The sequence below is a fragment of the Pituophis catenifer genome, unplaced genomic scaffold, assembly GCF_029215685.1.
Source record: "Pituophis catenifer annectens isolate HBS135680 unplaced genomic scaffold, rPitCat1.0.hap2 SCAF_1, whole genome shotgun sequence".
NCBI classification, from domain to species: domain Eukaryota; kingdom Metazoa; phylum Chordata; class Lepidosauria; order Squamata; family Colubridae; genus Pituophis; species Pituophis catenifer.
The window spans coordinates 47,717,483-47,735,750 of NW_027256881.1; the positions used below are offsets into that span (position 1 = coordinate 47,717,483).

General features: G+C 36.3%; 1 protein-coding gene across 1 annotated transcript in view; it reads right to left on the reverse strand.

Moving 5' to 3' along the window:
- Nucleotides 1-18,268, reverse strand: part of USH2A (usherin) — a 474,981-nt gene that overhangs the window by 12,476 nt on the left and 444,237 nt on the right. The window contains exons 60-65 of the mRNA XM_070957393.1: nt 17,757-17,984; nt 13,465-14,981; nt 12,688-13,003; nt 4,431-4,640; nt 3,279-3,517; nt 933-1,150 (exon numbers count right to left, since the gene is read on the reverse strand). Of these exons, the coding sequence (XP_070813494.1) occupies nt 933-1,150; nt 3,279-3,517; nt 4,431-4,640; nt 12,688-13,003; nt 13,465-14,981; nt 17,757-17,984 (2,728 nt within the window). The remainder of the gene's footprint in view (nt 1-932; nt 1,151-3,278; nt 3,518-4,430; nt 4,641-12,687; nt 13,004-13,464; nt 14,982-17,756; nt 17,985-18,268) is intronic.

An 18,268-nucleotide genomic window follows, 5' to 3' on the forward strand; every position in this document is an offset into this window, starting at 1 on the left:
ACAATATGATACACTGTACCATTCACTTAACCAATTGTCTAATTCATCACTGCACAAGCAAAAAGCATACAAAAGGAAAATAAGAACTTTCCCCTGAGTTTGTGCTAAACAAAGAAGAAAAAGGATCAAGAAGTGACCTTGTTTTTTAAATATGTTCAGAATCCGCCAAAGAAAGCGAAAAAATAGACCATCTGAGCATCTTGCAACAAAATTTTTAATTATTATTGGAAAAAACTTTTATTGGTTGAAGTTTAACACAGAATAAAATTATAGGACATTGGCTAAAAAGAAACTTAGTTGGGTAATATAATCCTATTTCAACTGCTTTTGTTTAATTTTATTTCTAACATTGGGAAAATATGCTCCAACAATAGCAAAAGTCTTCTGATTTCACAATCCTTTAACATACCACAAAAGTTGCACAATCTTGAAACTATGTAAACAGCTAAAGGTTTTGGCAAATGTACTTAATTTTTCAATTTCACATTTTTATTCACTTTTAATTTTTGTAAGGAACAAGAAAATCTGTTTACTATAAACTGCAGAAATAGTAAGACTAAATTATGAAAACTTATAAATTGGGCATTTTCAGCATCTGCCCATGTTTTAAAAAGCTACCAAGAAATTAATGGTATTTAATTTAATATAATTAATTTAATCTAATTAAAATAATTTAATATAATTAAATTAATATAATTTAATATAATTAATGGTAGAAATTAATGGTATTTTTGAAAACCCAGTTAACAAAAATCCTTTTAAAAGAAAAACAGATGGAGGTTTTTCTTGCTATATAGGATACCAGTTACATAGCCTCTTTGACCATTCTAAGAATTTCAGGTTCAGCCCTTAATGGCTATGACTGGAAAAAATCACTCCTAAAAGTGATGGAAATCAAATGCAAATCCTTATCTTGGTCTGTACAAACTCACCCTCTTTTTCAGTAGTAAAAGTAATCCATTCTGAAGTAGTGCTTCCAACTGAATTGTACGACACCACTCTCAGTTTGTAGGTTGTATAAGGCTGAAGGTCACTCACACTGGAATGCTGGTTCTTTCCACTATATCTCACTTCGATAGGTCCAGGCTTACAAACTCTTTCTATGGGCAGTAACCAAGGAAGACAAAATGTGTACATGTGGAGTTCATATCTGTAAGAAAAGAAATCAGCATTAATAATAAACACATCACTTGGGTTTGCATATGGCTTTCAATTGTAATATGGCTTGTTTCTGGCTTAGGTGATGAGCAATCCATTCACATTATGATGTATATGTATACCAAGGCAATTTAGCTTACTAAATTATCAAATGATTTATGGTTTGCTTAGCAAATCATAGCTAAGCAAACCGTAAATTATCACAATATGTGAAGTCAATCCTTTCTGGCAATTGTGAGTTTATCCTTCCCAATATCAAATGCTGATTAAACTGAAAGGTTGACATCCAATTTAATTGCTTTAGAGTTCTATATATCTCATTCATTCTACTTATGTGCCTGTGCATGATTTTTTTATAGGAAAATGGTATATCATTATTTTAGTGAAGCAGTGGAGTAATATTTTCAATAATTAGGGATAAATAAAGATAATTCCCATTGCCTAGACTTCACAGTTATATTTTCAGAATAATCAGTATCAAATTGTAATTCATACTATATTTCAAAAGTCTAGCTATAAATACATGTTAGATATTTAGATTCTACTAAATATTTTCCCCAAATTATGAATGTAAAAATAAGACTTAATCTAACCTTTGTGCTTTTAAGGCACTAATTTTAATCCACAATTTGCTTTTAAAATTCTGTTTTACATTTATGAAGTGATTGAAGAAGGGAAGAATCTATTTAGCCATGGACTCACTGATAAAGCAACAAGTTACTGTTATTCTTCTAGGTATGTTTTGGAAAAAATGATCTCAATTCAGTAAATATGATGTCAAGTTTCCAAGTGATGAAACCCATTCAAAAAAGAAATAGGCAAATCTTTCAAAACAAATTTATTTTATTTAGGTAGGCATCAAATTGGCAAAGACTGTTGCAATTCCAGATCCGACACAAACCGGAATTACACCACATAATATTGAAAATTAGAAACATCCCACTAAAGTCACATTCCCCAATAAAAGCAAAATCAACATTGTCCAATGTCATCAAACTCCTTCTTTAGCTCTCAGCAAGGACAGCTTCCGTTTCCATGGGAAAAACAATGGAAAACACTAGCAAACTAGCCAAAACAATGCTCACTATCTATTCCCTCCTCCCATCTTAAGAATGTGGAACCCCCCAAAAACCCCTTACAAAACAGAGAGAAAGAAAATGAATATAATATAAACCTAACTAAAATGGCTATACATATGTTAATTTCGGGTTAGACACATGGCTATCTGTATAGAATCTGATGAAAAGCTGAAAACTAACTAGCTAGTTAGTGTTCGATTAAGGAATTTAATACAGTTAAACACAGGGGATCACCTTTTTGAACATATAGCTAGTTTGTCTAGTGGTCAAGATGCCAAGCTAGAATCTAGGAAACTGATTTCTATTCTCACCTTAGCCATGAAAACCAGCTGGATGATTTTGGGCCAGTTGCTCTCTTTCAGCCAAACCCAACTTACAGGGTTGTTGTTGTTGTGGGAAAATAGGAGGAAGAAGAGCATAAGGTATGTTCATTACTTTGAGTTACTTATAAAATAATGAAGGTGGGATAAAAAAAATCTAAACAGATGTCCCAATTTTTTTTTTTAGTTCTATAATGATTATTACATATGTTATCAAATTAGTTTTGTACATCAAAACTATTTCATGAATAAGTAAAGTGCAGAGAAGGAAAGGGGTTATACACAAATCAGAGATGGGTTCTGACCAGTTCTGGAGAACTGGTAGCAGAAATTTTGAGTAGTTCAGAGAACCAGTAGTAAAAATTCTGACTGGCCCCGCCCCCATCTATTCTCTGCCTCCCAAGCTGATCGGGAGGAAATGGGGATTTTGCAGTAACCTTCCCCTGGAGTGGGGTGGGAATGGAGATTTTACAGTATCCTTTCCCTGCCACGTCCACCAAGCCATGCCTAGTCATGCCACGCCCACCAAGCCACACCCACAGAACCGATAGTAAAAAAAAATTAAACCCACCACTGACACAAATACACAACTTGCTTGGTGAAGGAAGAGAAAGAAAGACACAGAAAAATTGAGAGAAGTGAAGGAAAAGATAGTGAGAATTACTAAAGCAATAGGTAGGTGTGAGTTCCCAACTATAGCTGATTATATCTGAGCAGTTACCTTCTCACAATGCCATTGGGTTCCTGAGGAGCATCCCACAGAAAAGAAGCATTTCTTGAAGTCAGGTTCTGTATATGGGGAGAAGGCTGCTGGGTGGGTGGAGCTGGCTGTGTGGTGACTTGAGCCATCGGTCCCTGGCTGCAGCAGTTGAAGCATGTGCAAGCTTCAACCCCAATAGAATAAGTGGTAAAAGGTTTGAGTCCATGGATCGTCTGCTGAGCAGTAGTTCCTTCTGAGAGCTGAAAATGACAGAACAAAAGCAGAAGTAGACACTGATATGCAAGTAGTCTTATGTACTGCACAATGCTCAGCTGGACAAACTATATATTTGTTCATTTGATTTTTATCCTGTCTTTGCTTTTTTTACAACTCAAAAAGGTGTATTTGATGTTCCCTCTTTCTATTTTCCCAACAACAATAACAACAAACTTATGAAGTTGGCTGGGCTAAGAGACTGGCTCAAAGACACTCAGCCAGCTTTCCTGCCAAGCCGAAGACTAAAACTCATAGCCTCCTAAATTTTAGTCCAATATCTCAACCACAAGATTCTGCTGTGTTCTGATCTAATCCTAGATAGTTTTAGACCAAGAAAAGGCATTCCTAAGAAGCAGTGACTAAGCCCGACCCTGAACAGTAATACCCAAATTGATGGACATGGTTGGTAGTCAATAGTACTTCCACTTTTTTTTTCATCCCCAAAACTGCATATATTTTGACAAATCCTATAATCCTTCTTCCCTCACCAGAGCCCTTTTTGAAAGAAAAGTTGATTTCATTTATTTTCTAATTTCACATCAGTAATAGTTAAAATCTAGACTGAGATATGCAATACCTTTATTCTATGCAATCAAGAGGAATATTGAGGACAATCCAATAATAATAATAATAATAATAACAACAACAACAACAACAACAACAACAACAACAACAACAACAACAACAACAACAATAATAGAAAATGAGACAGTAAAGATCTTGTGGGACTTTCACTGCAGCGACCCGTATCAACCATTAGCACCAGTCAATGGTATTTATGATACATTTTGAAATGTTAGTTGATTGAATTTCATGTTTAATGATTAAAAGAGATAACAACAACAACAACCATTGCCACAAATTTCATCAACTCAAAATATTTTGATTAATACTTACCACTTTCTCCTTTCCTTTGGTGGTGTTGGAGAAGAACCTGTAGAGGGTGATTATTCCATTTGGCTTTAGAGGAGGACGGATGTTGACTACAGCAGAAGTAGAAGCTACTGTTTCAAACAAAGGGGCAGGAAGTCCTTGAGGAGGGGCTGGGCCAGTCTTACATTTTGTCCAATTGCTAGCAGTTCGGCCAGCAGAATTAACTGACCAAACCTGAAAAACAAGTGTTCATAACAGACCTAAAACATCCTTCCAGGAAAAAAATCCATATTATCATTTCTGCTTTTGTTTATTTAACTAAACTGTCCAGAGCCCCTCTATGAGAAGGATGGGTGATTAAGAAGTTTTATATAAAAACAAAAAATAACAGAGAATGCTTCAGAACAAACTGAATTTGGGAAATGTTTTTGTAGTCTGCATCCATATTTAGTTGACTACCATGTTTTCCCCAAAATAAGACCCAACCAGAAAATAAGCCCTAGCATGATTTTTCAGGATGCTCTTAATATAAGCCATAGCACCCCAAAATAAGCCCCAGTTAAGATCATCAGCCAGAAGGATGCATTTAGTACTCTATTTCCCCAAAACTAGAAAATAAGCCCTAATGCATCTTTTGGAGCAAAAATTAATATAAGACCCGATCTTATTTTGGGGGAAACATGGGTATTTATTTATTGTCTTTTCACCTCTGGTGAGCTTCAGGTGTCATCTATGGCCAAGAGTTTTTCCCCAGGTCCATCTTGTGCACCAGATGCATTTCTTCCTGGATCAGGAGGCCCTTCTGATAGTACCACATTTCTTACTCACTCCATGGCTCAACTACTGCAATACAGTCTATATGGGGATGCCCTTGAAAACAATTCATAAGCTTCCATTTCTGAATCAGTGGTGGAACACAGTGGTGCAGGCAGTGATGGCCAAGCCTCAGTCTGCCCATGTAACAATTCTTCTTTGTGAGCTGCACTGGTTGATAGTTGTTTTCTGGATGCAATTCAAGGTGCTGTTATGAGCTATAATCCAGGTATAGGAAAAGGTTGTTTGAAGCTACTTACATGCTGCAGATACTGTATACTAAACTTAGGTTTCAGTAAGGCATTTGATAAAATAGACCACATCCTACTTCTTGATAAGATAGAGGATATTGTCTATCCCACATTGTTTTATCAGATGGATTTGCTGATCAACTTCACTCAGCATGTGGTTCTTAATGAAACTACATCTACCCGGAGGGAAATATGTAGTGTGGTTCCTCAAGGTTCTGTTTTGGGTACAATGACCTTCAACATCTTCATAAATGATCTAAATGAGGGGATTGAAGGGGTGCTCAGTAAATTTGAGGATGATACAAAACTGGGGGGAATTGCTAACACTTTGGAAGATAGACTTAAAATTTAGAAGGATCTTGACAGATGTGAGCATTGGGTCCTATCCAACAAGATACAGTTCAGTGGTAAGAAAAGTAAGTAAGGTCCTGGACTTAGGCAGGAAAAGCCAAATACATAGGTACAAAATAGGTGGCAGCTTTTCAACAGTTGTAACTGTGAGAGAGATCTAGATGTCCTTAAAAATGAGTCAGCAGCATGCCACAGCTGCCAACTAAGCCAATGCAATTCCGGGCAGCATCAACAAAGGGATAGTATCAAGATCATAGGAAGTGATAATACCATTCTGATGATACCATGTTTGGAATATTGCATCCAGTTCTGGTCACCATAATACAAAAAAGATGCTGGAGTCCTAGGAGGAGTTCATGGAAGAGCAACAAAGATAATAAAAGTTCTGGAGACTAAATATATGAAGAACGGCTAAAGAAAACTGATTATGTTTAGCTTAACAAAGAGAAGCCTGAGAGGAAACATGATATAGCAGTCATCCAATACTTGAAGGGCTGCCAAAAGAAACTGGAAGCTCTCTTTTAAAATTATTATTATATTCAAATATTAACAACACTGGTAAGTATGATTTTATATTTTCACTGTAAACTAATGGTTTGGTAGCCAATGGACTAGAAAATTAAATAAAATCAAAACAAAAGTAAGTTTATTTAAGATTGTACAATTTTAAAGGATCGTCATACATGTCAACATTTCATTAAGATTTCACATGAACAACTTTCAGGACTGACTTTCTATCTGAGTAAACGCTACCACAGTATGCTTGATATTACCTTAGAATCATAGAGTTAGAGGATTGAAGGGACCTTGAAGATTTTCTAGTCCAGCTTCTGCTCAGTGGAGGAATTCTCATACTATTCTGGACAAATGACTGGTCCTGAGATCCTCAAATTTTAGAGCATTCACAGAAGCCTAGAAGGCAGGCTGTGAGAGACTTAACAGCTCTCACAGTCATCAAGTCCAGCAATCTCTCATGTTCGTTCAATGTTCATTCAACTTACTGCTGAATTATTTAATGTTACACTGAGTAGCATGGAAAGGTTATAACATAGAAGTGCAGTAAACCTTCTAGCATTCCTGATCATTTTCATGAGGTCAGTCAGCTCAAGTCACAACCCTCCTTTAGTAGCATAACATATTCAGTCTAGAGTGCCTGCAGTAATAAAAAATCTATGGAGATCATAAGAGAACTGGAACTAGTTGTAAGTGAAATGTTAAGGACCCTGGACTGCACCCATGAATCAAACTTATCCATGTTATTAACATTTAAATATAATAAACGTATAAATAATATGTGTTAAAAGCTTCATGAATATCAGTGTGTACTTAGCAAATCAATATATTCAGCCTACTCTTAGTATTTTGTTTATTCATCTTCAGCTGATTATACTGAACATGTAATAATTTGATTGCTATAAGCTAAACTGATAATAAAGCAACAAATGTATTGCCTAAGATACAATCTTTACTAAGGTTTTGCAAGTATTTTATGATATTATCTTAATCAATGCACATAGAAAGGATTCCAAGATGTAATAGCTAAGAAAGTGTCTAGTTCAAAGCTCTTCTTTGGAGATGGCTTTTTTTTTGTCAGCTTCACAAAAGCAGGGTGATCTGCACACTATATGAAACTCAGCAGTTATTAAACAAGACCTGCAACAAATCTGCATGAAAATTAAATTTTACTTTCATCAAGGAGAGAATAAACATATGGGAGGATGTTTAATCTTATTTATCAAAGACCATTTGTATAATTAAACACGAATATCATAAAAGGTTGACTGAGGTCATGATTTGCATGAGTAAGTAATTTGTAGAATGTCAGGTGCAATAGATGGAATAGATGGATGTGTGAATATATAGGGTTAAATTAGACTCAATAATAGTGAAACACACAGTGATCAATCAGAATGATAGATCTAAATGGCAATACAAGGGGACTGTCTGTGTGATTTTGAGTATTAACTATTCCTTAGTAAGCTTTCATGTTGAGCAGTTCTAACTGTACTAAAACTTGCTCTTACACTATCTCCTAGTTTTCTGCTGTAAAATTTAAATTTATTCCAAGTTGCAAAGGAAGCCAAAGGTCCTAAATACTTTCGTAAATGAAGATTTTTAACTATGTAATGGACCTTGTTACTGTGGATCTAGCTTCAACTGCAACCAAGAAGCCTCTAGTAGACCATTGGTGCTAGAAGATTCAAGAAAAGAAACCAATTTTAGTTTCCTCAGCTATGCAACTGATGCCTGAAAGACATATTTAAAGTATTCTGTTAAAGTCATAAGACTATTTAATTACAAGAAGATGGCCATCTTTTTTTTTAAAAAAAGTTCAGGGATCATACTGTTTCTTTGGAATTGTTGACTCTTAAGTAAATTGTGTGACTTATACAGTATGCTTATACACTGTCTGAGACTGAAAGTAGAGTACAAGAAAATTAATTATATGTTGGAAGGAGGAAGAGGAAGAGGAGGAGGAATAATAATTGCAAAAGACAGCTTTCCTTTGAACAGTTTACATTCTAAGATGATATCTTTAATTTCATAAATCAAACATTTGTCTATCCCAGGTCCTTGGGAAGGACTCGATAGGTGGGTAAAAATGCCAAATCCAGTCTAAACATCTGGCTGGCTGTGTGATGAACCATAGTAATAATAGGACTCCCAGTGAGACATTACTTTGATATAGTAAAAGGTACCTTGGGGGCAATCCCAAAACAACTGGAGCATCATCTGAATTCCATCAGCATTGACAAAATCACTGTCACTGTAAAAGGCAGTTCCAGATCATGAGAACATACCATTGCAATATTAGCTAAGTTAAAAGTTACTAAAAATGAAACCTTTTCATACAATTTCCAGACTCAGAAACAAAAGTGTAATATTCAAGTATCATACACATTCAATTATTAATATAAATTCAGAGGAATCAAATCATTCACCTTTCTAAACAATGGCATCAACTGGAACATTTATGGATGAAGGTGACATGGTAAGCATGTTCACTGTATCCAAATTATTGTAGATTATCTTCTTGTGGTTAATGTCCCTCTATTTAAACAAGATTGCCTTGTAATTAAAACTTTCCATATTTCAGTATCTAATCCTGCTAAGTTTTTTGGATAAAAGAATAGAAAACTTTTGTCTGTCAGACAATAAAATCTGGTGACTGAACTCTGGACATAAAAGCTACATGAAAACAAACAAACAAACAAAAACCTTAAAAAACAGTTTCTACAATTGGTTGATTTTGTGACAGAGGGATAAAAACACATATTTTTTAAAAAATATAAAAAATAAATAAAAGCTTCAGACAACTTTGGTTCCTTTTAAATATTTCATTGCATCCATAACTAACATGGATGTTTACCTCCAAAAGACAGACAATTTAATAATTTGTTCCTATTGGTACATAATGAGATAGTTAAAACACTCCCAGGAGAGAGATAAGCAGATATTAAAAGGTCTTTCCAATACCTGCACTGACTAAGGGCAACAGTTAATTCAATAGATTCGATCAAAATCACTACTTCTTTCAGGCTGCTGATTTATTACTTTGGCTGTAGTTAGTCATCACTCATTTTAGTTTGCTTTTCAGAGCTCATAAATTATGCGGTATAAATAAAAAGATACAATCAAGGAAACCATATCAATTTACATTACAGCCAGGGGATGTATAGACTCCCATGGCACTCACAGTAATGTCTTTTTAAAAGACAGGCCTATCACTGTGTTCGGGTACGTCAGAAACAAACAACCCAAGAGGTCTTGCCCTAATGAAGAATTAGCAGGCTCATAACTACTGTATCTGTATGTATGAATTTATCATAATTAAACAGGGACTTTTATTTACTTAAGCAATTGTGCAAAGATTAATCACCAACTTCATTATTGTACAAAGCTTTGAAAAGGGTAAAGATAAACAAAAATGGGTGTTTTTGTTGAGATTTATTTTCTCCCATCTCTGCTTCTGCTTCTCTCTGATGTTTCATAGAGACCAGCCCTCACTAAGCTACACCAATTGGAAATCAACTTGACTAAAGATCAATTAGGAGTCAGCAAAGCATAAAGAGCTTTTATGAAATCCAGCAGGTTCTGACAGGTTCTGGAGAACTGATAGCGGAAATTTTGAGCAGTTCGGAGAACCAGTAGCAGAAATTTTGAATAGTTTGGAGAACCGGCAAATACCACCTCTGGCTGGCCCCAAAGTGGGGTGGGAATGGAGATTTTGCAGTATCCTTCCTTCCCCTGCTACATCCACCAAGTCACAGCCACCACACCCATCTCTTCTATCCAAAGAGGCTATTGGTATTATTTGAAAACAAAGTTCTGTGAAAGCTTGTCTCAGAGAATGGGATGTAAGACGTTGCAAATAATATGACATTCCTTGCCCATCTTTAAAAAAATGATACTTAAGCTTACATACCTGTATCTTTGAGTGAAGAAAGAACAAATGATTCTCATTTATTTCATGGCCATTGTTCTTATTGCTACTATATGAGTTTTCCATGATAGCATTTCAGTAAACTCAATACCCAACACTTAAATGACCTCACTTGTTCTATCTACTTACAATCTAGTGCCCATCTATGTCTCTTTGGTCTTTTAGTAGATACTGTCACCTTAGTTTTTGAATAATTTATCTGCAAGTATGATTTCCTGGAGTAAATGCCAAATTCTGTCAGGATTCCTTTCGTTCCAATTAATGTTGTTGAAATGACCACCATGTTGCCTAGTGTTTGGTCCATCTCTCCTTTCTAACCTGGGGTCTTTAGTGTGAAAAAAATTGTTCCATCCTAAAATCTTTCTCATGCTGCCCTAGATTAAAGGGTTTGTTAAAGCTTCAGAAATAAAAAGAAGAAAAAATACTATCATTTCCGACCTTAGTTGTATTGTTAATGTCAGAACCATCAAGCTAGACTCTGAAGACAGACAGCATTTTTTTTAAAGGCCTTCTTTCCATTTCAGGAAATTTACTTGCGTTTAAAACTTTATAGCCAACAAACATGGCTCTGAGACAGATGCAGAATAATCAATATGATACTTAATGAAAAATAAATCTGAGTTTCATCAAAAGTCAATTCCTACACTTATGAATTAGATGTCTCACAAGCAATATAAATATATTGTCAACAATAGTAAGTGTAAGAATAGCTCCCTGAGGGATGCTACATATGACATCTGTGAAAGAAGAATGCAGGCATACTTTTTTTCTTTCACCTAGACACCTTCTCCATTTCAGGATAAAACTGATAATTGCTAACATATATGGCTTAGTGCGTCACTGACTAATTTCAAAGTAGCTATTAATAAAGACTTGATTAATAAAACAAGCAAAACAAAAATAAGTGAGCAATGGCTTACAGTTTATTTGAATTCTTATTCAGAGTTGCTGGTGGTTTCAGCTGAAATCTAACTTTATGGATGCCATACAATGCAACCAAACTGCATATTTCTGCATAACATGTGAACATGCATTTCCACGACCCTCCCCAATTACCGGCAAGTTCAGAATATTTGATAGTCATTTTAGTAAAATCTAAATCTGAGTGAAATCTTTGAAAAGAATGGGTTTAATTGCAATAAGAATTTGCAAGTAATTCGGAAGCAAAGTAGATTGTTGCACTTTTGCTTAAATCTAAATTTGAAAAATGTAAATCTCTTCTAAATATGGCCTTACTTTATTGTTCAAAGTAACATCCGGGAACAGCTTTGTGCAAAATGATAGGTTGTCCTTGATACAGAGTGTTACAGCTCGGGTAAATGCTTTTAAAAGGAAGCATGCTAGAAGAAATATCCAGATTCCTATCATTTGAATAATTAAAACTAGAAGGCTGAATATATACTAATAACACTTTCCAAAGAAAACACATTATTAGCTTAAAAGGTCAGAGATTGTCATAACTATTAGCCACAGTGTCGGAGATTAGGAAAAATAGGGCCAATTGGAAAATATGTAAATATCACTTAGATCCCCTCAGTCAGCTTACAGTTTGCCAAGATTTCATAAAACTTCTGGTTTTGCTGCCTTCATGTGTTTGCTACAACTGCATAAAACCCATCAATTTAAGTATATATTCTCTCTCTCTCTCTCAGAGAGAGATTCCAGCCTCTAATGTGAATAATGAATTCCAGAAAGCATTCTAGCAGTTCTCTCATTGTTAACTTGTCGAAGCTCAAAGAAAATGGCATCAACAGAAATAGGAAATCAAATAATCGAAGAGCCATCCTCAGTGATGAAACACAGGCTTTCCCATGATGTCAAGCATTCCTCTGAAACTTGCCATGTGCAGCCATCTATATCTCACATGTAACTATGCAGAATCACAAGAGGCATCCAAAAGGTTTTGGTGAAAAAACATATCCAAGTTCCCAAGGTCCCAATTTATCCAGCTCAAAAGACACTAGGAATAATTACTGAAATTAAGCAACCATTGCTGCCTCTTGGTTTTGACAAATCTAAGAGGCCTCTGGATATGCTATATCACTCAGATAATATGCTAACTGAAGTATTCCTTATGGGGACTAAGTCAACCAACAAGAAAAGACAGAGAAATAGATACAAACTTCCTCCCTCCCCCAATTTGTATATGTCTAGACCCTGTGCAGAAAAGAGTTACATCTGCATCAGAACTGGAGTAGAAGGCACTCATATCCATTCAGCATCATGCCCCCGGGAATCTGTCAGCTTCGCTATATCACAAAACAAGCTCATGTATAAAGAGGAATTGCTATGCCATCTCAAAGCACTGTGATCCCTAACAGTTCTTAGACCATTGCTAAGATACTATACATTAACCATTTGATCAAGAGAATTTCTCAGTGAGATGCCGAGAAATTTTCACAGTAATCTCCCATTTTCATACCTGATATTCATATTCGGTGAAAGGCAAGAGTGTGTCATCTTTAAATGAAGTGGATGAACCATTATAAACAAGGCTGACATTGTGTTGATTGGGTACCGGCTGTCTTCGATAAAGCTCATAATGTAAGATGTCTCCATTTGGTTGCTTTGGGCCATTCCATACAATGGAAAGAACAGTCTGAAATCCATCAGGACTTGACTGGACATCTATGAAAGGAGCTGGCTGTATTTCAGGGGGTGCTTCAAGAGTTTGTACGGATGACCATTCACTGTGAGTGCAGCCCAGAAGACTGCAGGCTTGTACTTGTACTTCATACCTTTACAAACACAAACCAGAAATTAGGCAGTAGAATCTAGGCTTTGCACTATATATAAAGGTGACATAAAATGCATATGTTTGCAGACATTCAAACAAAGAATAAATGCATTTCTTTAAAAAGACTGGACTGTAATTTAAGATCTTTCGGTGAATAAGAATCTAATCACATTAATTGAAAATACTGGGATACTCTCATCTGGGCAGAAAAGAACACAACATTAAATTTGTTAGAAATATAAAATTTGATTGGCAAAGGCTAGCTATAAAAGAAAAAAACAACCCAATTGACTAAGTAAATTTAGTCAACAATTCTTACAATGGACAAACTAATATGCATGCACCTCCCAGCTTTTTCATGGATGCATTGAGCTAATCGTATGCCTTGGGAAATCAATTTATGTTCTAAAGTACAAGAATTCTTTTCTCATTTACTCATTACAGCATATGCTTACAACATACCTGTGATAGGGTTTTAGTTCTGTTAAATTGTAAGACCGTCTTCCAAAAGAATTGTGGAATGAATCCAGATAAATCACTTTCTTTTGTGATTTAATAGGCTCCCGAAGAATGATAGTATAATTGATCAGGTTACCATTAACCTTTGCTGGAGGATCCCAAATAACCAAAATTGTCTGTGAGGTCCATGGGTGCAACAGAGGTGGAGACATTCCAGATGGGGCAGAAGGATCGGTTCTTATCTTGGCTATCTGACTGGTGACACTCCCTTGGCTGTTGTTTGCAGTAACAGTATAGATGTATTCTATTCCGGGAGTTAACATGAAGTCCTTATAGTGTCTATCTAGACCTGAATAGACCAGCAATCCATTCCTCCTTAGCTCATAAATCTGGATTTTACCATTTGGATTATTGGGCGCTTTCCATGTAATTTCTAGAGATTCTGAATCTGTCAGTAGTAACTTAGGGGGATCTAAGTTAAGAGGAGGGGCTTCCATTGTCCAAGCAGACTGGGATGCACTAACAGTGCAGCCTCCATTGGTACATGCAACCAATTTGATGTCATATTTAGTATAAGGTTGTAGATTTACTACGGTCGTGAATAAACTCTTTCCAACATATTGTTCTTCACCATTCAGCTTTAAAATGTACTTTATGATTTCACCATTTTGAATTTGGGGTGGCGACCAAGATACATTAATCTGGGTGGAATGTATACCTTCTAGAGCAGGAGGGCTGACTATTGCTGGGGCTGCCTCTAAGGTCTGTATTCTGGAATGGTCACTAGAGCAGCACCCTCCCAGGGTACAAGCAGTTATTACATAATTGTACTCTGTATATGGAAGCAAGCCTTCATCAGTGTAATTGAAGGTTGAAGCATCAAAGCTAAAAGGATAGGGAACATCATTTCTTTGGAGCTTATATGACAGCAGAACACCATTGCTTTTTTCTGGGAATGACCATGAAATCCATATTTTGCTGGGATTTTGAGGGATATAAGTTAACATGGGAGCAGCCATGCCTTCTGGGGAAGCTTGGCTGGTTTTTGCAGCAGACCAAGCACTATCAGTGTAGCCTGCTGAATTCCAGGCACGTATTTTATATTCATATGTAGTCCACGGCTGCAAATGCTGAGCATGATATACAAATACATTACTCCCAGTGTTATATTCTGTGAAAACAATGTTCTCTTCTTCTGTTGTGCTATTTTCCCCTGAAGCATTTTCTTTGGTGTGTCTGTGAATAACTTCATAGCGCATTATTTTTCCATTTGAATTAATTGGCTCAGACCAGCTCAGTTCAATGCTGGTTGCATTCACCAAATGGATTACAGGAGCCATTTGAGAAGCAGGAGGAGCTGCATCTGTCCAAATTTGCTGCGGTGAAGAGCGAGTGCAACCAGCTGCTGTACAAGCTTCAAGAAGGAGAGTGTATTCAGTGAAGGGCTCAAGACGTCTGAAGAGGAACTGACGAGACAAACCACTATATTCTAGATTACCATCATTGAAAACATTATAAATCTGAAAGGAAAGACAATATCCATACATTAGCAGCAAGGCCATTAGTGGCCTCCTCAGACAACTTTTTAAACCTATTACAACCCCCCAAATAGATATAATAACTTTTCATAGGCTCCATTGGCAGCCCATCCCTGCTGCTCTTTGGATATTGTAAAAACAGGGAGTTTATTAAAGATCCAGCAGGCATAATAAAAAGCATGAAGAAAGTGTTCAGTTTGATGCTTATCCTCCTTCCTACCTCTCTTTTCTTTGGGAAAAAAGTTTTACTGTGCTCACTTTTGTGCATATGTTATATGCAGGCACTGTTGAGCTAGTGTTAATTCCTGTAGTCTAGTTCTTTCTTGTCAACACTTTCAGATGTGATTTGCCATTGCCTTCTTCCAAGGGCTGAGAGAGAGTGACTAACACCAAATCACCCAGATAGCTTTGTGCCTAAGACAGGGCTACAACTTGGGTTTTCCCATTCAAGGGCCAGTACCTTAAGTACTAGATTCATCAGGCTCAGAATGCTTACGTTATGAACTCAACATTATTTTAATACTGAAAACTGAAGGACTCACTGAGGAAAATCAAGATGTACATATCAATCAAAAGTTAACGGTCTAAGCATTAGATTTGGATTATTTTTGAGGATACTGGAAAGCTCAGTATTTGACCTTTCAGATGAATCACTATCCTGTTGCTTAGAAGAAAGACATGAAAATGTCTTATATTGATGGTACTGAGAAGCTCTAAGAAGGATCCACTTAGCTCAGTCTGATTTAATTATGGATGGATAGATAGATTTTTAAATAAAGTCTTGATTTTTAAGTCAAGAAAAGGGCTGGGGTTAAGGTTTTACATGACCATTGTAAAGGAGTGTGAAAAATCTCTAAGATAAGGTGCGAAAAGCAATCACATATTTTCAATAAGTATTTTTTAAAAAGTATACTTTAACAATGTCCTCTTTATTTTAAAATGAAAGCCTCTAGTGAAAAGTGTAAAATAATACAATATCTCCTTCCTGACCAGCAGAGGGGAGAAGCAAAAAAAACCCCACCCAAATACCAGCAGAAAATATCCTGGAGATGCTTCCCAGAACAGGACATATTCACCAGTGGTGGGTTTCAAAACTTTTTATTACCGGTTCTGTGGGCATGGCTTGGTGGACGTGGCATGGCTTGGTGGGCGTGGCTTGGTGGGCATGGCTTGGTGGGCGTGGCAGGGGAAGGATACTATAAAATTTCCATTTCCTCCCGATCAGTTGGGCCTCAGGAGGCAGAGAATAGATGGGGGCCGGGCCAGTCAGAATTTTTACTACCAGTTCTCCGAACTAAAAATTTCCGCTACCGGTTCTCCAGAACTGGTCAGAACCTGCTGAAACCCACCTCTGATATTCACGGATGTAAGGCTAACATATTTTATTATATCATAAGCCCACTTCACTTACTGTATAATAAAACTAAAACTGGTAAGTCTTTAAATCCTACAGATGATTATTTTACCGTAAGTGTAATGACTGGAAGTCTGTGGAGATTCTCAGTCATCCAGGTCATGGTTATCCCAAAGGTGCCTTGTCAAAAGGCAACTGAACTTTCTTTATTTTTCCTTGAAGATGTCTCACTAATCATCCAAGAAGCTTCTAGGATAAGAAGCAAAATGTCTCCAAGGAAAAACAAAGGAAGTCCAGTTGCCTTTGGGGTAATGAGTGGAGTTTATGGAAGGGGAGAGAGATGGTAAAGTGTCAAGCAAAAAGTAAGTTGTGAGTTTGTCAAAAAATGCCCAATAAAGCTGCTCACTATCAAGAAAAGACTGAGATCTTGCTTGTTTATTGAGTTATTACCTATCATCCCCCATCCTTAATAAATTCTAGGCAGTTACATATTCAAATAAAACAATAATAAATATTCCAGGATAACATTAATTCTAAAAATTACAATAATTTTAAAACTATTCTCAGTATTGATGACTCAAGCCAATCTCTAAAACATCCCAGAAGAGCCACATTTTCACCAGTCTTCATGAAGTCCATGAAATCCCCTGCTTTTTGTAGCAAGTTACTCAATAGGCAAAGGATTCCCACAAAGAATTCCCACCATCAGGCCTCCTTCCACAGTACCCCCAAGTAAGTGAAGAATTTGGACAATCTAGATCAGGAAGGCCGAATTGATTTGGGAAAGGCAGCCTCTATATATAGCTTTAAAAGTAATGACTGGCACCCTGAATAACTCTTGAATTCACCTACAACCAGCAGCTCCTGCAGCAACAGTGTGATAAGGCAGTACTACAACTGACCAGCTGCATTTTGTTTAATTCAGCTGAAATTTCTGGGTAGTCTTCTAGAATAGTCTCATTTAGAATAAATTACAGTAGTTCCTTGGTACTCAACTGCTTTGAAAGTCATTGAATTTGGTACTCAATGCATTTTGATATGAACATTTTATCCGATACTCATCATTTGTTTGGTACTCAAAGCACAAGCTAGAACTTGTCGGTGTCGACTGCCTTGTGATTCACTATTATTTCTTATAGGAAAAATTTGTTTGGCTCTCATCATTTTTGATACTCATTGCAACTCTTGAAACCAATTAATGAGGAGTAGAAAAGATGCCATTGTATAGTCTATCACTATATTATAAGTGAACTACAATTGAGAGTACTCATGAAGTTCTATATTAAAGGTTTGCAGTATTGCAAATTAAAACATTCATAATATACTAGAGCATTAATGGCTTTTACATCATGACTTTCTCCACAATGTTTCCGTTCCACCTTGATGAAATAAGATTCAATTACCTTAATGTTACCATTGGGCTTGGAAGGCTCTGCCCATCTGAGTAATAATGCCCTGCCATTCTCTTTCTTGTCCACTGTAAAGTTGCTTAGGCCACTCGGAGAAGCCTCTAGGGTGCGCACTGAAGTCCATGGACTAGCAACTTGTCCAGCGTTATTGACAGCAGCAATATGAATGTAGTAGGTTGTATATGGCTCCAAACCAAACAAGTAAGTTTGATACATCTCTCCCTGTAGATGAAAGAGACAAATTTGTGAGTTTTGTATGTGATTTGCCTGAAGATTGAGCATTTACAAAAAATATCTTACACTATCAACTAGATACATAAAAGAGTTTTTGTGGAAGTAATTTTTACAAGATCGATTACAATGTACTCTCATAAACATGTACAGTGATATTGAATGGACTCCACTAATGTCTGTAGGTCTTGGGTCAAAAATGCACTTTTTTGTCATAACAAAAAAGCCCTTCTGTTTTACTATTCTCTCCCACCATCCATGCTACGTAATTTTTC